The sequence below is a fragment of the Bicyclus anynana genome, chromosome 18 (genome assembly GCF_947172395.1).
Source record: "Bicyclus anynana chromosome 18, ilBicAnyn1.1, whole genome shotgun sequence".
Taxonomy (NCBI): domain Eukaryota; kingdom Metazoa; phylum Arthropoda; class Insecta; order Lepidoptera; family Nymphalidae; genus Bicyclus; species Bicyclus anynana.
In genome coordinates, this window is record NC_069100.1 from 3634434 (window position 1) to 3661536 (window position 27103).

Here is a 27103-nt window from a genome sequence, read left to right on the forward strand (position 1 = left end):
AATGCAAAACACTATTAAAAATTTACCGGGCCCAGCCGGGGATCGAACCCAAGACCTCCGTTTTATAAATCCACCGCGCATACCACTGCGCCACGAAGGCCGTCAAAACGGAGCGTTTCACAGGATGCCGCGTAGAAAACGTCAGAGGTAAGGGTATAGAATAACATTGTAGGGACCTCTTCCAAGTAAGACCGTTTCTATCTGGTTTATTTACATGATCAGTGACTCGGCGTCTTCGGCGACGTCAACAGCAGCCAACAGCAGTTGACTGCAGTCGGTGACCGTCGCCGAGTCTCGCTGACTGCAGTCGACTGCAGTCGTCGTTAGCAGATGCCGCTCGAGTAAATGAACGCTTAGAATGCATCATCACTTTACATCAGTCAAGGGTTTCTTATCTTTTATTGACATACAAGAAAACAAAGGAAAAGCAAGCAAGATTGTTAGAACATTATCTAGTAATGTCGGCTTCTGAAATGTGTTCTGTCTTCTGTGTTCTGAAAAGCAGTCCACATTAGACATTAAGCCGCAGAAAATACCGTGAAACAAAAAAACAATAATAACAGTAAATTGAAATGCTTTATTCTATATTTATTATACATAAAAAAAAACAAAGCTAACAAATATAAAGAAGCGTCATTAGTCGCCTAAAGTCACAGCCATAGAGTTACGAGACGCATACTGACGTGAAGGTATGCGTGTAACTATCTTGAAGTAGATGATGAAAATCAAGGGGGCGAACGTAAAGAAAACCGACCATTTTGGGTATAGCACGTTACAGAAAATATATAAATAACGAAAATAAACAACCAGTTGCTGGAAATAGGACACGGGATTCCTGAGCTAATTTTAGCTTTTGTGTGTATAAAGCATGTATGTATAGCAGATTGACTCATAGAGCTTTGCACTGCTTTGTAAATTGCAAAAGTTTGAGACAAATCAGTTCATTACTACACAGTAACTAGACGATGGATATCATTTAGCATATTTTGCACTGCTACTAAGACTATGCTTCTAGACTGTGCTTACTTCTCCAAGGACGTAGATTGTTTAGTAGTCTGATTAGCTGAGAAATTACTTACAGATGGTATTCCCGCATTTACATCAGCAAGTTTTTACACAAGAAGACATTTTGAGATTAGACAGTGGCTGTTCTGGTAAGTATTTGTCTGTTTGACACATACTATCTGTATACATATATGATACGGATTTTTAGACACTTGATTTTTTTAAGAGTTTCATTTGATCGGCCAGATGAGATCGCAGGCTGAACTTCTCAACTCTTCAAGAGACGTAGTAGGAGATTTTTCTTAACATCTGGAGACAGAGAAGCCCACAACTCTTCATTCCAAATTTCTATTCTTGAATCATGCTTCCTGGGATGAGTTGATAAGGATCTTTTTATTAATTTGGAAGCTTTTTCTAGAACAGGCGGTGGTAGAGTTTTCTTCAGGACTTCTTCAATTCCAAGCATTGGACTATCGCTATTAGTTTTATTACTTTCATTAGACAAATCTCGGGATTGTTGTTGACTCTGTGAAAATTCTTTTTGTTGTAAAGATTTGCAGTTCATATTTAACTGACGCTCATCTGAAAAGCATTTGTCTGTTGGATGATTTACAATAGCAGACGGCTCAAGTATGCCACCTTTGAAGTGAATGTGTTTCATGCTGTTTTTGGTTGACTGTTCAACTACCATTTTAGGAAAGAGCGGATTTTGATTGACATGTGATCTATCAGATAATGACGAAGATTGAACGTTGTTGAAATTTTGCAGAATATGTACTGGTTCTGCTGCAATATTTTGAGCTGCTGCTGCAGTAGCCTGACTCATTTCATTCTGTTTAGTAGTTCTTTCATTTAGCCTTCCTGGTGCACGTGGATTTTGCAAATAATTATTTCCCTGAGCAGTTGAAAAGTATTGTTTCAATAAATTCTGAGCTTTTCGTAAATCAGGCAGTGTTTGTGTTTCTTTTAAAACTCGTAAAAAGGCTAAGATTTTCTTAGTATTTTGACTATGGTTTTTAATTTTAAAGACGTCAGAATGTATATTCTGTGGACGTGTATCTCGGAATTGATGATTCCATGGAGATTGTATATTTTTTTGTAATTTCTCGGATTCTTTAGGTACACGATTTGGTATGTCCATACAGTGAAATAAACTTTGTTCAGGTATAGGGTGATCATTATGGTTACACTCTGTAGATACACTGGATTGTTCCTCCCCCAGTCGTTGTTGTTTCAAATAGTCTTGATCATTCTGTTGATTTTCATTCTGCGAGAGGAAATAATTAAACGATCTTTCTAAATTTAATTCATTTTGTTTATGGGTTTGATTCAAGTTATTACAAAACTTAAGACTCTGATCAATATTTTTAGTGGCATGAATCTTTCTAGGCATATTTCGTACCTGTGGAATTTGATGAAAATGATTTTCTTTACTTGGTAAATGCTGTCGCTCTATCGGTTGCTGGGTTGAGCAAGGAGCCTCATAAGGTACATTTGGAAGATTATGTGCTGCACATGTTTTGTCAACACCGTTCAATTTGTAATTACTTCTGCTTTCTTTAATAAAATATCCACCATTTATTGCAGGAGCTTGTGTGATTTCTTGTCGGTATTGCTTTGACAGATGAGCCTTTCTTTCCACTAATGACGAAGATGAAGATTTCATATTGTCACATAACTGGGAGCCGGCTCTTTTACAGTTCAGTAAGTGATGAGTATATGGAGTATTATTTTTTATATTCTGACTTAGTCTCTGATGAGTCACCTTACCACATGTCGTTGAATCTCTAGGTATTAAATTCTGATATGATTTCCCATTTACTTTATAATAACTTATGTTTGGTAATTGAGTATGTTGGTCTAACTGAGGATGTTTGTAGGATGTTGCGGAAGGCTTTAGTGTTGTGGCTGGTGCAGCTATGGTATCGTTAGGGCTTGTTTGTTGGCTGACATTAGATTTGTTATCAACTTTGGTAAATATTTCTAAATGGTGGGGGTTCTGCCATTGCTGCAGAGATATACCAGCATTATGATACTCTGGAGTGGGTAGAAAAGTGGGACTGGTAGATATTTCATTGACTAAACGACGATTAGACTGAAGTACTTGATCATGAGTTGTTATAAGTTCATTGCATGCGTCTACTTTTGCCATAATGTCATTAATATAGTTATGAGGAATTGGTAATGCCCGTTCTTTAGTTAGATGTATTGATGAGGAAGATTGATGAGTGTTGAATATTTCATCTTCACTAGTACTTTGAAATACAGTGATTTTCTCAGTGATTTTTTCACCAACAGACCTGACACCAGCATCATCTGTACCAACAGAATAAATTAATGGATTGTCCTTCTCAATCATGGATTGGTTTCTTCTTGAAGATCCAGATACCGTGGTTGTAGAATGTCTTCTTTTGACAGTGACTTCAGTTGACTCTCGAGTTTTATCTACTTTTGTTCGTTTAGGATTAATATTCTCTATTGCTCGATTGCAATGTCGCTTGATCAACATCCTTGGCAAAGTTTGATCATTATTAGGATTTGAAGAAGAAGATCGGTTGGTACTTGATAATTTCTTTTTCAATACAAGCTCTGTTTCAGGATCTAAAATTAATTTAAAAAATGTGTTAATGTTAATCTAACAGAGTTTATGTAGTAAATTGAAAAAAAAAACATAAAAGGATGTTATCTAAATTTTCCTAAAATACAGACCAACAAAGGCATCATATTACATAATTTTAAGCTAAAAAATAAATATTAACTTTTCCAAATACTCATCTTCTTAAAATAACAGCTCAATTTTTATCCTATCGAAAAATTCATTTAATAAAGTTTTTATTGGCGATGAGTGCTATTGAAGTTTAGGTTTAATATTAGTTATTTATGGAAAGTTTAGTCATTTGAAAATGACTAGACTAAAATCTTGCATCCCAAAAGTGACCTTCCAAAATTTTGAGACTTTTTAAGTTTTCCGGAAATCTTAAAGTATAATAACACGTGTCTCAACCGGTGAAGGAAAAACATCGTAAGGAAACAAGAGAATTTTCTTGATTCCCTGTGTATATGAAGTCTGCCAATCCGCATTGGGTCACGTGGTGGACTATTGCCCTAACCCCTCTCATTCTGAGAGGAGATTCGAGCTCAGCAGCGAGCCAAATGTACGTTGATAATGACTAATGACATTTGGAGGTGTTGACCATCACGGTAGACTATGGCAGGTTGGTTTGAATAAACAAAAACGCTACACCACCTTTCAAGTTAGTGCCATATTCTGATAAGATTGTATTATAATCCTTCATAAAATTTAAACTCACACATGTGGTATTTGTCGTTAGCCACATAAAATCCAGGATTCTTAAGGTTTTCTTCTTTTCTTAACATCTTGTCTTGTTTCAACAGGACCTTCGTCGTTCGGATACGCAACAAGTGCTCTGTACTTTTGTGGTAAACACGTATGACTATGACGACGATATGCATACGTACTCATCAGTTTTCTTAATTGGTTTTCGTCGTAAAATTGGCAAATCTGAAAAATACAATAAAGTCTATTAAATGACAGTCACGCATGATAAAATCTTCATCTTGAGATATAAAAATTTAACTTTGTTAGGTAACATAATATGCAAAGAATCGCATAGATACTTATTTATCATTAACAATGGGATAATATATAGCCTATAGCCTTCCTCGATAAATGGGCTATCTAACACTGAAAGAATTTTTCAAATCGGACCTGTAGTTCCTGAGATTATCGCGTTCAATAAATCAAACAAACAAACCCTTCAGCTTTATAATATTAGCATAGATTAATGGAAATATAAATAATTAAAACAAATCTTACCTTTCTAGATGACATATTATGTGCAATTTTTCAATAGGTACTTCCACATGTTTTAAATTAGGTACCTACACATTAATAAAATGTTGGATACACATCTCTTTCTAAATCAAATTGTATAGTTAATTGGATTTACGTTAAACAATTTGTTTTTAAACAAGCGTCATGAGTCACAGAGTGACCAAAAGCGAACAAACTACTGATGAATGAGTAATATAAGGAAGTTGAAGCGATAATGTAATAAAAGCCGATATGTAGTGAAGGAATGAGAGTAGGGATGCTCGATGATTATCGATATTAAAAGGAAAATCTTAGAAAAGGTTACTAACTATATGAAAAAATATCGTAATATCGATGTTAACGGAATCAATAATCGATCATCGATGTTACTCACTGCCTCACGCACGACCAATGCAACATACGAGTGAAATTACGTATTAGAACGCATTTATAAATACAGGTTTATTCATTAATAAATAAACCTGTATCTAATAAAGGCATATATTTAATTCACATAGCAATGATAAATTTTACAATTATTTACACTAAATACAATAATATATAAATTACTAGTAACTAACCTAACCTAAACTTATTATAAAAATAAAATAAAAGGAAATATAAAATTATATCTACAGTTTTGGCGTCGTAGAATTCATCCGAATCGATGATCATTGGTAAAGTGCCCAGAAGGCTGTATTACCACGTTGTATGGCAATACTGATTTTATGGCCTAAATATAGGCCAGCCTTCTGGTCACGGGAGGCGTCGATTAAACGCTTTGATATTTCTTAAAAAAGAAAGCTAGTAATCGGAAAGTTCATTTAATAAGTGAATGATTTTATTGTGTTGTTAGTTATCATCGCTAAAAATATCGATGTTATCCAAAATCGATGTTGAGCTTTCGATTATGATATCAATGTAAACATCGATGTTTTACAAATATCAGTCATCCCTAAAAAGAGCATTGACATTGAGCTCCCAGATAGGGGCCCCGCATACGTTAACGTTTATGAACTCTGTGGCCTTGAAACTACGCTGTGGCAGGGCGTGAGTAGATACACCAGTGGCGTGCATAAGGTTGTCGATCAGGGTATGCGCTAGAAATAAAATTAAGCAAACTGGAAAAATCTGTATTTAATAAGCTATAAAACAACTCTTAGGGTATGCAGTACTTTAAGGCATGTATGAAGTGCACGCCACTGAGATACACCCAAAGATTTGTGCGAAATAGATATACAACCCACGACGCTGCCAGCTGGCCTAGTCACTAACTGTAGCCATTTAATATAATTAAGATCAAATCAATTTAAACCAAATTTTTCGTATTCCGTAAAATCCATTGATAACGAATATGACAAATACACTGGTTAGTAATTTTGATCAGTTAACAATAAATCAATAGTGAATACGAAATCACGTGGCTTAAGTAAACGTGTATTGAGTTCACTAACACTAATGTTGCTCAAAGTTAATGAATAGGCCAAATCGCCTCCCTCCTTATACGAGAGACGATCTGGAGTTTAGACCAACGATGCTACTCCAACGCTGGTTGGTGGGATTAGGATATCTACACATCATCATTACCAACCCATATTCACTGCTGAGCTCGAGTCTCCTCTCAGAATTAGCCGGGTTAGGCCAATAGTCCACCACGCTGGCCCAATAGGGATTAGCAGACTTCACACACGCAGAGAATTAAGGAAATTGTCTGGTATGCAGGTTTCCTCACAATGATTGTCCTTCACCGTTTTGAGACACGTGAAATTTAATCGCTTGGCGGTACGTCTTTGCCGGTAGGGTGATAACTAGTCACGGCCGAAGTCTCCCACCAGCCAGACCTGGACCAATTAAGAAAATTTCAAAAAAAAGTTCAATCGGTCCAGCCAGGGATTGAACCCAGGAAATTCGTTTTGTAAATCCACTGTGCATACCACTGCGCCACGGAGGCTGTCAAAAATAAAAACAAAATAATAAAAATTAATTTTTGTAGCCCACCAATCGACACGAGGATGTGAATAGGCCGGGGAAAATATAAAAAAAAAACACAGTACATAGAACAGCTTTATTTTATCCATTGACAACAACAATTTATTGTTGCTAAACTGAGGTAAACTTTGTTATTAATACAGGCGTAAAACTCAAACATTATTGCAAAGTATTTGTATTTACAACTTTTCAAATTAAACGCTTGAAAATTCATAATTTTTGGTTTACAATAAATACATTTTTATCTATACTCTAAAGTAGAACTTATTATGTAATAGTTTTAATTAACTAAAGACATAGTAACTAAAGATTAACAGGCTCTCCACACACACACCCACGCACAAAAACACTCGCGCTCGCGTGGGTGTGTGTAAATGTGTGTTTGTGTGTGTGTATTAAATTCTTTATTCTATTTTTAAAATAACGAGTATTACAATATAAATGCACTTAAATTCGTTTTCGCTTTCACGACCCGAAAGTCGGTTTTAATAAACACTCCGCAGGAAAATGTGTGATTATTCTACTAGAACTATACATATTAAATAACTATATAAGTTTAGTCTAAAATAGTAAAATAAAAAAAATAAAAAAATACCTATTTAAGTTGACTACGTAAACCTTTTATATGAACTACATTTATTTAAAAAAAAAAAAAACAAGGAGAATTTAATTATATGTAAAGACTTAGGCGTCGTCGTCGATGTTCTTTGGAAAAGTGGTTCTTATTATATTTCTTTCATTCCCCTTTAGTTATTTCTCCTTCTTTAGTTCTTACATTTCTTCTGTTGAGTACTTTCTTTCTTTATCGCCTCTTATCTCATCTGTGGTCGTTCTGCAAAGCATCATCCGTCCCTCCTCGCATCTTCGGGACTTGGGAGAGGGGGGGGGGGGGAGCGAAGGGGAGGGGGGGGAGGATGTAATACTATTTTAAAAAGTCCCATAAAGTCACTCGTCAGAAGTTCGTAATACCTTATATAAATAAGTTTTACCATAAAGGGCTCTCATCTCTAGGACCTTGTCCTGAAGGCTAGTGCAAACACTTATGACGTCGAATGTCCAACCACGTTCACGCCCAAAATTCTCGACGAAATCCTGCAGAGTAAATAATGCCTTCTTATCTAATGCAGGTCTATAATATTTACGAGTGGTGGCAGAAGTATTTGCCATCCCACTGATCAAAGTGCATACACTCAGCGCGCCTAAACTGAAAACTACCGGTAATAACATCTCCGCTAATGTATTGCAATCATTCGACGACTGCTTACAATATGCAAGCTGTATGGAGTCAACGTAAATGCCTGTACGAGGAAGGAGTTCTTCGAGTCCAGGTTGGAACTCTGGATGATTTAGAGTCCACTTTGAATTATTCGGATCGTATTCAAGTGGCATAACAATGGCATAGCGTAAGTTATAGTGTTCTCTTGGTGCTTCATAGATATCTTCTTTTATACAAAGACTATTGCTTATTGCTTCAGCTTGCTTCTCTTCAGAAATTTGAGAAGTTTCTGATAACACAATGTTGGATGCCGGAAGTTTAATATTAAAAGAGTCATCACTCGCATTGGATGCCTCTGATTCTAGAGCTTTTTCGTACATCTCAGTAATCTGATTCATAGAGTTTCGTAAGTTATTCTCCATCGCTAATAATTGACTTAAATTGATGTTAATTAGGTTTGATAACATATGTAAAATATTTTGCAATGTTAGCCTAGACAGTGTCTGCATTCCTGTCGATGATGGTTCATCTTTCGCCGTAACTGATGAATTACTTGCAGAAGGTAATTCTGCATTACAGTTGCTGTCATTGACCCCAACAATTGTTTCACATGCTTCGTGATGTTTAGAAACAAAATTCGTTGGAACATTTTTCGGTACAGATGCGTTAGTCTGGGAAAAACTATCATCATCTTTGAGGTGGATTCCTTTGCTTCGACCTATGTGGGTTGACTTATTAGCTACCGTTTCATGGCTACGTGGCTTTCGATCCACTTGATGCTCATTGCTTGGTTGATTAGCCGTTGCATGTGAATCATCGCTTGCTGCATGCTTCTCGTTGATTATCATCGATTGATTTCCTTCCATACATGCAGATACTGGGTTGTTTACGGTAACTTTCGTAAACTCTCCAGATTTATCTACTTTTGTCCGTTTTGGATTAACTTCTTTTATTGCTTGATTATGTGGTCTCTTGAATGACGTACTTGGAGAAGGATTTTGATTATTTTCACGAGGCGAAGAAGAAGTTTGGTTGACGCTTGTCAATTTCTTATTCATTGATTGAATCTCAGCTTTAGGATCTGAAACTAAAATTTACGATTAGAGAAACGAATGTTTCATTTAATATTTAAATGTTAATATCTCAATAATGTTCAAACTGTATCTATGAAATTTTCGATTCGAGTTAAGTTAAGGGGTTTTAATAAATGACCCAAATTCGAGCGAAAGCCTATCTATTACTGAAAGTATTTTTCAAATCGGACCAGTATTTCCTGAGATTAGCGCGTTCAATTAAACAAACAAACTCTTCAGCTTTATAATATTAGCATAGATAAGTTTAAACTCGTAGATTGGAAAATTGAATGCTATCATTGGAAAACACTCATTCATGTTCATTTCGCAAATTTATTTCGGTTTTGGGAATCGAACCCACGGCCGTGCATGCAGGAAGCAGGGTCACTACAATATCGTATACAAAGTTTGAATAATATAGTCATAAATAAATATTTTGTTCTTACGTGCAAGTACTAGGTATCACTATCACTCATAGTATAAAACAAAGGCACTTTCTCTGCTCTATATCCCTATGTATGCTTAAATCTTTAAAACTACGAAACGGATTTTGATGCGGTTTTTTAAATAGATAGAGTGATTGAAGACAAAGGTTTATATGTATAATAACATCCATTTAACACCCATGCGAAGCCGGGGCGGGTCGCTAGTATATAGATAAAACATTTCGCTACCTACCTTCCAAGCCTTTGTCTTCTTCTTTTGTATTAGGAGGGTTTTTCCCGGCCTTCTTTTTCATTATCCAATTTTCTCCATCTTTAAAAGAATCTGAAAAATAAATATTGCTTTTTTATAAATATGTTAATACTGCAGTATATTGTACACATTTTACTGTAATAAGACAATAGAAGAATAATAATAAAGCCTTTTATTTTCTCTTCTTCACAATATTTTACAATTCATTTAACTTAAAGTAGGTATTCATTGTTATTATTTATCAGTCACAATTTTTAAAACAACACTATTATTATTATTATTATTATTATAAGAGAATAGAAGGTAGATACTTCGTATAAATATAATAAGTAAACTTGATATAAATAAATATACAGGTGCCCTATAACTGACGGATCAAATTCATGTGACAAAATTGACCCAACCGCGCTTTAGTGGGTGTCAGTATTATAATTATAATTATAAGTATTACTAGCGGACGCCCGCGACTTCGTCCGCGTGAAACTCGATGTAAACTTTCAACTACCCCTACCCAACTCTACCCCTACCCTACCCCTACCCTACCCTACCCTAACCTACCCCTACACTAACTCTACATTTTCCCGAATTTTCTTTGCTATAAACCTCACAGAGTACGAGACCTTTCCAACGAATGCAGAACCGTGGAAATCGTTTAGTGCGTTCTGGAGTTATTGCGTCAGGAAGGAAAACCCGACTTATTTTTATACAGTAAAGATAATTAACAACATTTGAGCACGAGTCTCCTCTCAGAATGAGAGGGGTTAGGCTAATTAGTCCACCACTCTGGCCCAATGCGGATTGGCAGAGCTCACATACCTAGAGAATTGAGAAAAATCTCACGCAAAGTATGCAGATTTCCGCACGATGTTTTCCTTCACCGTTATAGACACGTGTTATTTAATTTCTTTAAATGTCCATAATTGAAAAGTTGAAAGTGCATGCCCTGGACCGGATTCGAACCTACGCCCTAACAATCGAAGGCAGAGGTCACATCCACTAGACTATCACGGCTTTTATCGAGTGTCAGTATGTCACGACTGATGAAACAAGGGTTGGCTCATTTTTAACCGCCTTACGACGCGTATTTTTTTTAATGTTTATTACATCATAACTTCGTCATTTATTACTCATTTAAAAAAATATTTGTTTTGTTTGATAGAGTATATTTCCAGATTGGTCCCATTTAATTTTCATGAAAATCGGTTTAGTAATATGCGTTAAACTCAATATAACTAAAATACTTCTTTGAAGTTGTTTTATTTTTAACCGACTTCAAAAAGGAGGAGGTTCTCAATTCGGTCGGTATTTTTTTTTTTTTTTTTATGTATGTACACCGATTACTCAAAGACGCCTGGACCGATTTCAAAAATTCTTTTTTTGTTTGAAACGGTATAGTCCCCATTTGGTCCCATTGCCATCATGTCAAGATCTGATGATGGAATCCTGGAGGAATTGAGGGGAACTTTCGAAAATTATATGGGTGTCTAGTGTGTTCGTATACTTTTCCATTTAGTACTTTTAAGCACTACAATTTCATGAAGGTTTAAAGTCGATCTGATGATGGAGCCATAAAACAGACGAGGGAACTCCTCGGCGATTTACAGCAGTTACCTTGTGTTTGGGCTTGATTCATTTGTATTCATGAGAACTTTCCACATAGATAGGTTGTGACTGTCATTTAGGGGTTTGGTGATGAAGACCAAGGACAATCAAGGGAACTCCTTAACAGTTTACAGTAACTACCTTGTGTTTGGCCTTGATAAATTCGTATTGCTGAGAACTTTCTACCTATATGAGTTGTGTCTGTTATTAGAAGTCTGATGATGAAGAGCAAGGTCAATTAAGGGAACTCCTTAACGGTTTATTGTAGCTACCTTGTGCTTGGGCTTGATTAATTTGTATTGCTGAGAATTTTGTACCAAGATGGCTTGTGACTGTCTTTAGGTGTCTGATGTTTTCCTTTGAGATGAAATTTTACACTAAAAATGGAAAAATAATAAAAATTTTAATTAAAAAAATACAACCGACTTCAAAACCTAAAAACGTACCCACGAAACTAAAAAGCGAAAAATAACATCATAATATGTTCTACCTGCTAATCAGTATGAAGGCGGTGCTTAGCCGGTATTTTTTTAATTAAAATTTTTATTATTATATTAAAAAAACTGTTATGCGCTTCGCTTGGGAACATAATACGGTATTATAAATAATACTTAGTTGTGTCCATAATTATTGACATTTTATTTTAAAATTTGGACATTGCTTATTTATCCCATTATTTTGACAATTGTAATTGAGTGGATATGTTTATTTAATTTTATTAGCGTTTTGACGACCTCCGTGGCGCAGTGATATGCGCGGTGGATTTACAAAACGGAGGTCCTGGGTTCGATCCCCGGCTGGGCAGATTGAGATTTTCTTAATTTGTCCAGGTCTGGCTGGTGGGAGGCTTCGGCCGTGGCTAGTTACCACCCTACCGGCAAAGACGTACCGCCAAGCGATTTAGCGTTCCGGTACGATGCCGTGTAGAAACCGAAAGGGGTGTGGATTTTCATCCTCCTCCTAACAAGTTAGCCCGCTTCCACCTTAGACTGCATCATCACTTACCATCAGGTGAGATTGTAGTCAAGGGCTAACTTGTAAAAGAATAAAAAAAAAAATAATAATAATCTATTATTATGACATTACCATACCTGACTTATATTATTTAAAATTTTGAACATTCTAATTTAATTCTATAAATGTTCCTCTCAAGATTCTACTTTATTTTATCTTATTTTAATTTTGTCCAATGAAATGTAATATTTTTTTACGTTACGTTACGTTATCAACCCATATACGGCTCACTGCTGAGCTCGAGTCTCCTCAGAATGAGAGGGGTCAGGCCAATAGTCCACCACGCTGGCCCAATGCGGATTGGCAGACTTCACACACGCAGAGAATTAAGAAATTCTCTGGCATGCAGGTTTCCTCACGATGTTTTCCTTCACCGATTGAGACACGTGATATTTAATTTCTTAAAATGCACACAACTGAAAAGTTGGAGGTGCATGCCCCGTACCGGATTCGAACCCACACCCTTCGGAATCGGATTCAGAGGTCATATCCACTGGGCTATCACGACTAATATTTTTTTATCTATTATTATTGCATGTAACATTATTATTTTTAGCAATGCTCTGACAGGGCCCCATGTAACATGCATGCTAAGCTTATGTAATAGTTTGTAAGAGCATGGATGCTAAGTAAATAAATAAATAAATAATGTGTGATTAGCATACTTGTAGTGAACTAGCGGACGCCCGCGACTTCGTCCGCACGTAAGTCTATGTAAACTTTCAAGCCCTATATCACCACTTTCAGGGTTGAATTTTAAAAAAATTTGAATTTCATTACACTTCGTATTTTTTTTATGATTATTGAACAATTTTTTGAAACTGTAACTCTAAAAATTAAGGACTTTCCATACAAACTTTCAACCTCTAATTCACCACCTTTTTATTTTATTTTCGCAATAAAAAGTCTTATAACCTTCTTAAACCGTGCCAAGTTTCATTAGAATTCATTCAGTAGTTTCAGAGTGATGCCCGAATAACAAAAAGACACGGACAGGCAGACAGACAAAAAATCGAAATAAAATATTTTTAGCTTCAGTATCGATTATATGCCCCCCAACAAAAAATTTAAAAATATCTCCAATGTACAAAATGTACGGAATTCGTATTATAAGTATAGATTCTAGATGGCGCCGTCGTCTTTTACGCCACGCTAACGTTTGTTGTTACAAATGGTATAAGTAAAATCTCAAATTGCGAATAAATGTATAGAATTCTACCAGTTTTATTATAAGTATTTATTTAATATAAGTATAGTATATAAGAGGATATACTAAAACAACGCACGAAACAAGAGTACCTAATATTGTTAACTTACCGGTTTTGTATTTGATTTTTGCCACATAACGGTTCCAGTTGCTACTAACTTTTTTTCTGTATTTAGCTCGTATTTTAGCTTTCAAAGGATCCTTGTCGTTCGGATATGCAACAACAACCGTCGAACTGTCTGGACCGTACCGTATCCATTTAGATGGAATGCATGCGTAATTATCTAAGAGAGCATCATTGAAGTTATCTGTAGCCTGGACAACGTGAAATTTTCTGTCGCTACCAGCTTTCGGCTTCTGAAAAGAAATGGAGGAGGTGATAATTAAATTTTGATGAACTATAAGTGTTTATTCCTTTTATAAATTAAAATAATAAATAAAAGAAGTAAAAACTAAAAAAAAAGAAAAAAATGGTACATTTTTTAAGGTCCCCCAACGGGACGTATTTTTTTTTTTGAAAAATACACTAATAGATGTCGCGCGGTTTCACCTGCGTGGTTACCGTTCCCAGGTATACAAGGATAAAATAAAGCCTACAGCCTTCCTCGATAAATGGGCTATGTAACACTGAAAGAATTTTTCAAATCGGACCAGTAGTTCCTGACATTAGCGCGTTCAATCAAACAAACAAACTCTTCAGCTTTATAATATAAGTATACTTACTTAGGTACTTTAAGATTTTTTTTTTATTGAGAAAGAATACAATATGGAACTTAAGCTAACATATCCTAATAACAATCATGCCCACGTGGAATGGTGGCAAGAATACTGGCTGCATTTCCGCGCTGGACAGCCAAGCTGATCCTTTGCGCAAAAAATGAGCCACCCCCTTCTGTCACCAGTCGAGGCAACTAGCCGCGGTGAAATGAGTTGAGATTGAGTTTTGTGTTGTTATTTTTTTAAATGAAACTGGGTTTTTGTGTCGGAGCTTTTTTAATTTTTTAATCTCGTCGGAGATTACATATTTGAGCCGTTTGCTGTCGAACCACTAGGACCGTGGGGTCCGAGTAAACGCTTTCTTTTCAAAAAAATTGCAAAGCGTTTAATCGACGCCTCCCGTGACCAGAAGGCTGGCCTATATTTAGGCCAAAGAATTAGTATTGTCATACAACGTGGCAATACTGCCAGCCTTCTGGGCACTTTACCAATGATCGTCGATTCGGACGAATTCTACGACACCTGAGTCTTTAGATATAATTTAAATTTAGTATATTTCCTTTTTAATTTTTATAATATGTAGTTAGACATAGGTACGTAGTTTTAATATTATTGTAAAATTTTATAAAATTTAAATACACCAATGAACCTAGTATAAATCTAGTTTTTATTATTTAATGATATTTTAACAATATATGATTAGTAAATAAATACCCGAAATTTGGGAACAGCTTCCACTCGTAGCCAAGTTTTGTCGTCGTCCGTATGTAATATGTCCGTTTCGTCAAAATGAATTGAACATACATATGATGATTCAGTTGGCTGGTATAATTGTTCTTTTCTTTCTTCTGCAACTACAGATGTCCATTGTGCGCATATATACGGATCTCCAGGAAAGCTACAAACAAAAAGTTTACACGTGAATTGTAAAGTATGTACCTAATTGGATATCAGGCATAAAAAGGAAATTTGGGCCTACATAGTTCACGTATGGCATCACGTGAGGTTCTAAGCACTCACGAATGTAACTTTCAGCATTTAATGTTGGCAGCCATGGTCCCGTAATAACCTCAAGTTGAGTTTTACCGCTCACGGATATACCGCCCCAGACATTCCATGAGCCACCGCCATAAAGAACCCACGCTTTAAAGCAGCATTGTGCGAAAGAAAGAGTTTTTATACTAAAGCCATACTCGAGGAGTACTGTTTACTAACAAACAAATTAGAAATGAGGGTAGAAAACGCATGTCATTTCATAACTTTTTTATTTTAAATTATGAATTGTTGTTTTATAAAATATTATTCAAAATATATTAAGTATATCTAATTGTTTTAAGCTTATTAATCAAAATTATTGTTATTAATTTTAGATTTAGTTAATTATAATTAGGTGGGAAATGACTAGTGATTTATACCCTCATTTTTAATTTGTTTGTTGGTAAACAGTATTCCTCCAGTATGGCTTTAGTATAGGTACCTCTGATAAACATTTCGGACCGCAGATCGACTTAAATTAAGTTGAGCACTCAGATTTCTTTGGCTGTGTCGGCCTGAATAAGTGCCACAGCTTGGGCGGCGACATCAGGCGAAGTATCCATTGATTATTGATTGAACCTCACCTTAATGGTAAGAATAAGTAATGTTTGTTGCAAAACCAAAGAGATCAATCACACTTTCAAGTCTACCTATGAAATTAGAGATCTTAGAAACAGTATTTTCTGATTGACTGTCAATGTCCTAATTGTCAATGTATAAGGGTGCTTTTCCACCAGCTATGCAGCTATGCTGTGAAGATGTGAAATCTACGCTACGAAAATATGTGACCGTTTCCACCAATACTAAGAGCTATGTAGCTGTGCGAGGAAGATGCGCTATAAAGATGCGCCGCTGCAAAGTAAAATCGCGGACATACTGCCTTGCACATAGCTACCCACTCGCGATATAGCAGGCATCCATATAGCGCATCCTTCTATATAAAATACATCATCATTATCAACCCATATCCGGCTCACTGCTGAGCTCAAATCTCCTCTCAGAATGAGAGGGGTTAGGCCAATAGTCCACCACGCTGGCCCAATGCGGACTGGCTGACTTCACACACGCAGAGAATCAAGAAAATTCTCTGGTATGCAGGGTTCCTCACGATGTTTTTCCTTCACCGTTTGAGACACGTGATATTTAATTTCTTAAAATGCACACAACTGAAAAGTTGGAGGTGCATGCCCCGGACCGGATTCGCGGAGCCTCCGGAATCGGAGGCAGAGGTCATACCCACTGGGCTATCACGGCTCTTAATAAATAAAATACATATCTAAGTTGAATCCGTTTCCACCAGTGCTAACCTGCACCAAAGAATATGTTACACTAATTTGACTCAATATAAAAATCACGAGCGCCGCACAATAGGGATGATGACAGTTTTTTTAAATTGTATATAAATTAAGAGTATGCTAATAGTAAAGCAATTTTGTAAAAGGAACAGGGTATCTGCGATCATTACTTTCGGAGCTACAGGGATTTAATGGTCAGATTTGCGGCGCTGCCGCGGGTCCCTGAAAAACGCTCCATACAAAATGGCACGAACTAATGACGTCGCAGGCAACGCAATGATCGTTAGATTTGTATGTGCGTACACACAATATTACTAATATCTTTGTTATTTGTGTGTTTATGTTTATAGTTCATATAATAAAAAATGTCACATTTAATGTAAAAAAAGCTAAAACTGTATGAATTGTCATCTAATTACGATAAAAGATTTTTAATAGATTTTGAAATTTTATAATCTCTTTTATTTAGCAAATATCCAGACAATCTTTGCTTTGTATGTATAAATGAGTTAACATTGACCTTATATACCCGAATGTATCATAAAAATCAATATATTCAAACCTAGTCATCATCCCCATTATTTCGCCTCGCGAAGGATAGAGACGAGTTCAAGAAACTGACTGCCAACCTTCGCTAGTCGGACAGGCACCCTAAGAAGAAGAATATAAAAATAAGGTTAACGACGTAAACTTACCAAAAAAAAACTATTCTTTGTAATTCACAAGTTTTGGTGTTCCGGCAAGTGTTACCACAGTTTCTAAAAACGCATCTCTTCATTGTGGCTTTTTTTACTTTGAAGCGCTTCTATTTCTATATTGTGTATTCGCAGAAATCTATAAAAAAAAATCATACGAATAAATTTCAATAAATCCACGACACACTTACGAGTACAATATATATTCTGTTGAATTTATTTCAAACTAACAGAATACGAAGATAAAATTTAGCCTATAGCACCCGAGGTCCTAAAGGCCTAAAGTCCTATATTTTACTTCCCGATAGTGAAATAATTTTTCAAATCGGTTCAGTAATTTTGCAACCTATTCAATGCAAACAAACAAACAATCAAAACTTTCCTCTTAGAATATTAGTATGGAAAAGCCTAGATATAATAATAAAGAAAGTTGAAGGGGATGAAACAGGGGTTGTAAGTTCGTAAGAAAATTCTTCAGTTTATAAAAAAAAGTGCACTAATTTTTGAAAACATTAATAACACCGGCCTACTGTATGTATCATCACTTACCATCAGGTGAGATTGTAGTCAAGGGCTAACTTGTAAAGAATAAAAAAAAAAAAAAATACTATATGTATCAAAATACACAATTTTGACGGCCTCCGTGGCGCAATTGTATGCGCAGTGGTATCTATATTTAAATTATCTATATTAAAATTTAATAATTCAAAACTAAAATGAATTATATCGCTGAGAGGGAGCCGGATGGTGCAATAAAGTGCAATTAAGTTTGTAAAATTAAACTGCTTAATTTCATTAGACCACTATTAAAATAAGCAAAAAAATTACGTAAATAAATAATGACAATTTTAAATTATTTATATTAAAAATTAATAATTAAAAACCAAAATGACCTATATCGCGGACAGAGAGCCGGATGGTGCAATTAGGTTTGTAAAATAAAACTGCTTAATTTCATTAGAACACTATTAAAATAAGCTAAAAAATAACGTAAATAAATAATGACAATTTTAAATTATCTATATTTAAATTATGTATATTAAAATTTAATAATTAAAAACTAAAATGACCTATATCGCGCAGAGAAAGCCGGATGGTGCAATTATGTTTGTAAAATAAAACTGCTTAATTTCATTAAACCACTATTAAAATAAGCTAAAAAATAACGTAAATAAATAATGACAATTTTAAATTATCTATATTTAAATTATCTATATTAAAATGTAATAATAATTAAAAACTAAAATGACCTATATCGCGGAGAGAGAGCCGGATGGTGCAATTATGTTTGTAAAATAAAACTGCTTATTATACTAATTTCATTAGAACACTATTAAAATAAGATAAAAATAACATTTGAAATGCAAATATCTAAAATTCAACAATAATAAACCATACCTCTGAACACTGAGTATAATTTCCGATTTCCGTAATCCGTATATTTAAGATGCACTGTACAAAACTTGTTGATACATTTAAAAGTCCAATTCATTTATTTTTTATATAATTCTAATTACAATGTACAACTGTATGTTTAAAAGTGTTAAAACTGTTAAAATTAAATCGGCTTCGAAATATACGCGATGCTTTTTCACATAGCGAAGTGCGTTGTACATAATAAAATCTTTGTACACAATTTGTTGATACATTAAAAATTCCAATTCACTATCACTTATTTTTTATCTAATTCTAATTACAATTTAAAACTGTTAAAATTAAATCGGCTTTGAAATATACGTGATGCTTTGTTACATAGCGAAGTGCGAACTATAACTAACTAACTAACCAAAATTACGAAACGAATGGTACTGGCATGATCTACGCAACAACGCCCACATATATTCGAGCTTACGATAAAACAATTTGGCTCTTCTCAATCTCATTGGCCAATATTTTTCTACGTCATTTTCGGCGAATGTTTATCAAACAGCTTCGGATTCGTAGAACACATTATAGAGTGCGCAGTTGCCACACTTACCTCATTTTATGAAAGACTAGCGGACGCCCGCGACTCCGTCCGCGTGAAACTCGATGTAAACTTTCAACTACCTCTACCCTACCCCTACCCTATCCCTACCCTATCCCTACCCTACCCTACCCTACCCCTACCCTACGTTGAAATTTTTCCTGAATTATCTTTACTATAAACCTCATGGAGCTCGAGACCTTTCCAACGAATGTAAAACCGTGGAAATTGGTTAGTGCGTTCTGGAGTTATAGCGTCAGGAAGGAAAACCTGACTTATTTTTATATAGTAGAGATGATAGTTTGTCAAGCGCCTGCTATAGAAATGAACGGTAGGCCATCGGTTATTTGACACAATTTTCAAAAGGTCAATATTATTCTATTAGATAGGTATTATTATGTATGTATTTAACAGGATAACAGGAAAACCGTGAGTTAAAGCACCTATATAGATTTAATGTAAAAAATCATAAGTTTACTAAGACTATGACGTCAATAAATAGGCGACAGTATTATTGACGTTTGGAAAAACAGATTAAATATTTAATTTTATTACTTGAGAATGTAAAGAACAATATGAAATATCAAAAAAAAATCTTGAGTATTAATTATTCCAAGTATTATACAAAATCAATATTATATTTATAGTATTGACATGAGTCAACTATCCCGTTAAGGAGTTTAGGTTGTGGTGGCTTTGTAAGGCCACCACAACCTAAACTTTAAGTTTTAAGGGTCCAAACCCTCAACCGTCCAAGTATCATCATCATTATCAACCTATATTCGGTTCACTGGGCTCGAGTCTCTTCTCAGAATGAGGGGTTAAGCGAATTGTCCACCACGCTGGCCCAATGCGGATTGGCAGACTTCACACACGCAGAGAGTTAAGAAAATTCTCTGGAATACTGGTTTCCTCACGATGTTTTCCTTCACCGTTTGAGACACGTGATATTTAATTTCCAAAAATGCACACAACTGAAAAGTTGGAGGTGCATGCTCTGGACCGGATTCAAGCCCACACCCTCCGGAATCGGAGATAGAGATCATAATATCCACTGGGCTATCACGGCTCTTCGTCCAAATATACCTACGTTAAATTTTCTGAACAACTTGCAACCTTCCTAAAATGAGAAACAAAAATCGTGGTACTTGTCGTAGGTCTAGCCATCGCAGGCTTTTATTCTATATAATGTCATGATAATATATGCGAAACACTTAACGAAACTATCAACCGATATGTACTCGTATAACGTTGGTTAGGTATTATTCTTCTAACCTTTATTACCCGCGATAAAAAGGTTATAATATTAACCTTTTTTACTAATTAGTAATTAAACACTTAAAAGTTATAATCTTTTTTATGACAAGTAATCAAAGTATGATAGGCGTATGCTAACACGAACTTTTTTAGAACTTTTAGGGAAACAATTCCATCTATAGTCGAATAATGAATTCTGCGATCTCTTTTGAAGTTTCCTGTGATACTATTTTTTATTGAATCAAAAATAGTGATGTGACAAAGTGAACGAACATGATTCACTCAAATGTTCTGAACCAAATTAGTAAATAATTTTAATAAATAACAGTTACATCTGTTATTTATTAAGAAATTTCTCAGGCTTAATAATAAACGTAAAACCTATTTTGAGTCACAGTGATGAAAATAAAATTATTCTAAGACCCTATTTAATTTGACTAATAACTGAGACAAATAAAATTAAATGAATGTTTTTAATTAATAGATAACATTTTTCATGTTATGTTATTAAGGACTAGCAACGCCTGTGACTTCGTCCGCGTACTACTTCAGTATTATAGTATTCCGTAATTATTAAAGAACAAATGAAAAAAAATACACAATAGCAAAGATTTTTTACTATCTCTATAAAATTTACTTTTTATTTACTATCACCATTTCTGTTCAAAATTCCTCTTTAAGAGTGATGATCTGAGGTACTATTTTTTACCAATACAGAACAGGACATCACTATGACAATAAATATGGTATCATTAGCATCTGTCAGAAAATTCGTAGGATTAATGATTATACTATAAATGATTTTTCCAAAAAAAAAACGACTGATTACGAGTGTATAGCGTAATGAACTGAAAAAAGAAAAATAAGTATCACAATATCTACATTTATAAAATTTAAAGTAATTATTATTATTATTACAAATTAGCCCTTGACTACAGTCTCACCTGATGGTAAGTGATGATGCAGTCTAAGATGGAAGCGGGCTAACTTGTTAGGAGGAGGATGAAAATCCACACCCCTTTCAGTTTCTACACGGCATCGTACCGGAACGCTAAATCGCTTGGCGGTACGTTTTTGTCGGTAGGGTGGTAACTAGCCACGGCCGAAGCCTCCCACCAGCCAGACCTGGACAAATTAAGAATATCTCAATCTGCCCAGCCGGGGATCGAACCCAGGACCTCCGTCTTGTAAATCCACCGCGCATACCACTGCGCCACGGAGGCCGTCAAAATTAATTAGGTACTTTATGTTGCTAACATTAAATTGAAAACAATTATTATTATAAACGAAAATATTTAAGAATATAGACGATAGATTAAATATAAGACATTGTTAATATGTCACTCGATTTAACGACAAACTCGCTTAAGTGTCGACATCACATGGATTTGATTGGTTTAGCTTACATACAATGATACATTAGATTAAAATATTATTACTTCATTACAATACTATGTAATTAATCTCTCATTTATTTATTACTTCTTTTTTTTTAATTTTTAACAATATAGGTATAAAATACAAAACATTATTAAAAATTTATAAAAATAATTCACCCTCCCGCTGCGGGACATTTGAGTGCCCAAGCAACCGGTGGTCAGGGCTCCAGAGTGATGAACCTCCTCACAATACGCGCCGTCTCAAGAATCACTGCCTTTTTAACCGACTTCAAAAAGGAGGAGGTTCTCAATTCGGTCGGTATTTTTTTTTTTTTTTTTTTTATGTATGTACACCGATTACTCAAAGACGCCTGGACCGATTTCAAAAATTCTTTTTTTGTTTGAAACGGTATAGTCCCCATTTGGTCCCATTGCCATCATGACAAGATCTGATGATGGAATCCTGGAGAAATTGAGGGGAACTTTCGAAAATTATATGGGTGTCTAGTGTGTTTGTAAACTTTTCCATTTAGTACCTTTGAGAAATACAAAATTATGAAGGTTTAAAATCGATCTGATGATGGAGTCATAAAACAGACGAGGGAACTCCTTGGCGATTTACAGCAGTTACCTTGTGTTTGGGCTTGATTAATTTGTATTAATGAGAACTTTCCACATAGATAGGTTGTGACTGTCATTTAGGGGTTTGGTGATGAAGACCAAGGACAATTAAGGGAACTCCTTAACAGTTTACAGTAACTACCTTGTGTTTGGCCTTGATTAATTCGTATTGCTGAGAACTTTCTACCTAGATGAGTTGTGTCTGTTATTAGGGGTCTGATGATGAAGAACAAGGTCAATGAAGGGAACCCCTTGACGGATTACGGTAGCTACCTTGTGCTTGGGCTTGATTAATTTGTATTGCTGAGAATTTTGTACCAAGATGGGTTGTGACTGTCATTTTACACTAAAAATTGAAAAATAATAAAAATTTTAATAAAAAAAATACAACCGACTTCAAAACCTAAAAACGTACCCACTAAACTAAAAAGCGAAAAATAACACATAATATGTTCTACCTGCTGATCAGTATGAAGGCGGTGCTTAGCCGGTGTTGTCTTAATTTAAGCCATTTCTGACAGGACCACATGAAACAACGCTGTCTGCAAAATCTAAATCTATAAGATATGCTCACATGGGTTGAATTAATACATCACCGGCTTAGCACCGCCTTCATACTGATCAGCAGGTAGAACATATTATGTGTTATTTTTCGCTTTTTAGTTTAGTGGGTACGTTTTTAGGTTTTGAAGTCGGTTGTATTTTTTTTATTAAAATTTTTATGTATCCGATTCTTGATCCAACAGTTAAGCGAAAGCTTCTTAAGGTGTTGGTCGAAGCTTTTTGCTATAAGACCATTGACTGAAACAACTATCGGAACAATAATAGTTGACTCAACAATACTATTATTATATAACACTATTAAGTTATTATCCTAGCTCGTAATAAACTCGACTGTCGGCATCATGCAAAAAATGTTTCTAAGAAATTCGTTGTTTTCTTCACAAATTGTGATATCACGTGTAGACTGTTGTTGATCTTGATGAATAATAATAAGAATAAAAATTAAGAAGTCATGGACTTAGGCGAGGTAAGGGCACAGTAGATATAACAAGGTAAGGGGCAGGGGGCGAGGGACCACGGCGGACGACAGGTTGCAGGGTTCCCAACTTAGGGGCTTTCCCCAGATTTAGGGGGCAAATAAGCAAAATGGGATTTTTTTAGGGGTATTTTCAAGGATTTTTTGACTCTTTAATATTTTGAAATTGATGATAATTTTAATATTTCTTTCTTGACCTAGCGATATATGATTTCAAAAAATCTGTATCTTCAGATAAAGACTTAATATTTTGTCTGTATTAAATATAGACTTTTGAAACATATTACAGCATATTATTTCTATGTTATTCATATTATTTCCTTAAAAACTTAATAATAATTAAGGCGATTTTAGAGGTTTTTGACACAAACTTTAGGGATAAATATTTAGGAGAGTTGGTAACACTGACGCGTTGATTTGATCGTAGTCGTAAGCTTCTCGCCAACCACTAGTACTACGCCTTATATTTTGTCAATGAATATGTCACCGTTAGATTGTAAAATACGTTAGCTTATAATCTCACTCGTGATATTATAATCTACCGTCATATATTGAACTGAAAATAGTGATTACAATTTAACGTGTTATTTTTCGGTATATTATAATCTACCGTGAAACCGTTAAATTGTCAATCAGGATAATTTTACCATAGAGTTACAAAAATATTACAGCGGGTATAATAAAAATAGTAAAAAATTACAACGAAAGTGTGTTTTCAAATTTTTTTAAACACTTAATACACTGTACTTCTATTAATAAAATATTGTTATTGTTAATTATAAGTATAATTTAGTCAAATCTAAATTTAGGTTAGGTTAGAACATGACAATTCTAGTGCACTCTTTAGGTATAATAAATAATGAATGTGTGATGTCGCAATTCTTGAAGTGTTTTATTTAACTGAAATATGTGTTTCATTCCTAACTCTATGGACATAGAATGGTCTGCTGTAAGGCCGACCAATCAGGGGCAAATTCAAAAGTTGACGTTATAAGGTTTCATTTCCGATAGACTATAATATACCGAAAAATAACACGTTAAATTGTAATCAGTATTTTCAGTTCACAATATGACGGTAGATTATAATATCCCGAGTGAGATTATAAGCTTACGTATTTTATAATTTAAAGGTAACATAATACAAACCAGTACATTGCAGGTACCTCTAAAAGGCCCTACTCACACATCTGCCGCAGGGGCAATCTAGGGTGTAAGAGTGGGGATGACCCTTAATTGCATCCTTAATTGTGATGTGTGTAGGCATGCCGGGGCAATTTGGGAGGATGGCCCTGCGGCAGGGCGGCAGGGGCGGGAGACTATCCTTGATCCCTAAGTCGTCCCTGCCGTCGGTGCGTGTGTAGCGCGATTGGGGCAATTTCTCAGTCAGTTTGTCAGCAGCTGTCACACGGAGTGCACGTACAAACAGCGTAGAATCAAAATGTGTACTTTTATAATATTCATGTGGCATAACTCACTTCTTTTCTGTAGCCATTTCTTCACCCAGTATCTCCTTTTCCTTTTTTTTTGAGGTAGCACCAAAGAAAGCGCCAAGGCTACTCCAATCTTTTGAGTGGTCGATAATATGGGTGCCATTCTCAATACGTGTGCTCAGCTCGGCTTATTCTAGAACACTGCACGGCAGGCAAGTGTGTAGAGATACTCCCGATATCGCCACAACCGCCGTGCACCCTAGATTGCCCCTGCGGCAGATGTGTGAGTAGGGCCCTTAAGCAGGTTTTATAAACTTGACGAGAAACAGAGAGAACTTCGACGTGTATATTTCTTTTTATTGATGAACACGTGTAACGTTAAAAAAAATATCATAATCGGACTTGATATTTTTTTTTTTCGAATTAGGTCTCATATAAATTTGGAAAAGTTAAACCTTAAGGGTAGGAAAATAGAGGTTGATTGATTGTATACACATCAATTGTTAGAAAGAAAGATTTTTTTTTATTCATATCTAAAAGTTAAAGACAGTCAGTACCCCATTCTTATGACAGCACGTCTGTCTGTTACACTTAAAAAAAAACGGGTGTACAGCTCAGCATATGCCGTGAATATGTTAATGTCTAATTATTTATTAATCAAGGTCAACAAACAGTCTACACGTGCTATCCTAATTTGTGAGCAAAACAACGAATTTCTTAGAAAGATTTTTTGCATGATGCCGGCAGACGAGTTTATTACGAATAACTTAATATCGTTAATTCTACAACCACGCATAACTTTTTATAGTGTAGTCCGATCGGGGGATGATGACTAGGTTTTGAATATATGTATTAATTATTATGATACATTCGGGTAAATAAGGTCAATTTCATACAGTTTTAGCTTCCTTACATGAACTATAAACATAAACGCACAAATAACAAAGTATATTAGTAATTTTGTTTGAACGCCCATACAAATATAACGATCATTATGTACCTACGACGTCATTAATTCGTACATTCGTATAATTAATCGTGTCGTATAGTGACATAGCAAACAAAGTTATGCTGCAGCAGATTGTACGTCCATTTCGCGGCGGGTTTCAAACGAGCATCCCGTGAATATTGAGGACATGGACTCATGGGGTGAATTCATGGCGAGAATTCGCGCGTAAATTCACGGCACTAACTAATGTGGAGCCGGCATTTTATGTGATGTCAAGTTTTAGCAAGGTCAAGTTTAGCGCTCTATCTCGCTCTATTATACTTCGAACGCATTATTCCATCCTGTTTGCTCGCCACGCGCTATAGTAGTATCGTGCGGCCTACTGTGGATTCAACAAAACCGGTTCGTATAAATGGTTGCAAGCGCATCAAGATGTCTCGCTTGCACTTAGGTGAACGCAATATAAGCGATCCCGCTCTGCTTGGAGAGGCCTACCGCGGTTTCGACAGTGACTTTTGCAGATATCACAAACAAAAAGATAACAAATGAACCAAAAAATGAGGACTGGAATAAGGTGTCTTATAAATCATTAAAATAAAGACCAATTATCATAAGTGCAGATATATTATAAGTATTAATTGATATATTAAGTAAAATGAGATTTTCTTTTATTCTTTACCTACAAGTTAGCCCTTGTCTACAATCTCACCTGATGGTAAGTGATGATGCAATCAAAGATAGAAGTGGGCTAAATTGTTAGGAAGAGGATGAAAATCCACACTCCTTTCTGTTTGTACACGGCATCGTACTGGAACGCTAAATGGCTTGGCGGTAATAATATGATTTATTCAAAGAGCATTTGGGCTATTAGAGGAAACCTGCATACCAGAGAATTTTCTAAATTCTCTGCGTGTGTGAAGTCTGCCAAATCGCATTGGCCCAGCGTGGTGGATTATTGGCCTAACCCCTCTCATTCTGAGAGGAGACTCGAGCTCAACAGGAAGCCGAATATGGGTTGATAATAATGATTTGGGCTATGAGACTAACCTCGGAAATAAAGAAAGAAGTATTATACATTTTTAA

General features: G+C 35.3%; 2 protein-coding genes across 2 annotated transcripts; both read right to left on the reverse strand.

Annotated features, from left to right (window-relative positions):
• Positions 1 to 557: 557 nt before the first annotated feature.
• Positions 558 to 5037, reverse strand: LOC112051058 (uncharacterized). Its single transcript, XM_024089520.2, has 3 exons — positions 4844 to 5037; positions 4317 to 4528; positions 558 to 3606 (listed from the first exon to the last, which is right to left on the reverse strand). The coding sequence occupies exons 2-3, from the start codon at positions 4477 to 4479 to the stop codon at positions 1274 to 1276; spliced, it is 2496 nt and encodes an 831-aa protein (XP_023945288.2). The 5' UTR covers positions 4480 to 4528; positions 4844 to 5037; the 3' UTR covers positions 558 to 1273.
• Positions 5038 to 6905: 1868 nt separating this feature from the next.
• On the reverse strand, positions 6906 to 19168 carry LOC112051055 (uncharacterized). Its single transcript, XM_024089517.2, has 6 exons — positions 18778 to 19168; positions 17380 to 17518; positions 15069 to 15252; positions 13748 to 13994; positions 9797 to 9886; positions 6906 to 9132 (listed from the first exon to the last, which is right to left on the reverse strand). The coding sequence occupies exons 2-6, from the start codon at positions 17460 to 17462 to the stop codon at positions 7775 to 7777; spliced, it is 1962 nt and encodes a 653-aa protein (XP_023945285.2). The 5' UTR covers positions 17463 to 17518; positions 18778 to 19168; the 3' UTR covers positions 6906 to 7774.
• Positions 19169 to 27103: the final 7935 nt, after the last annotated feature.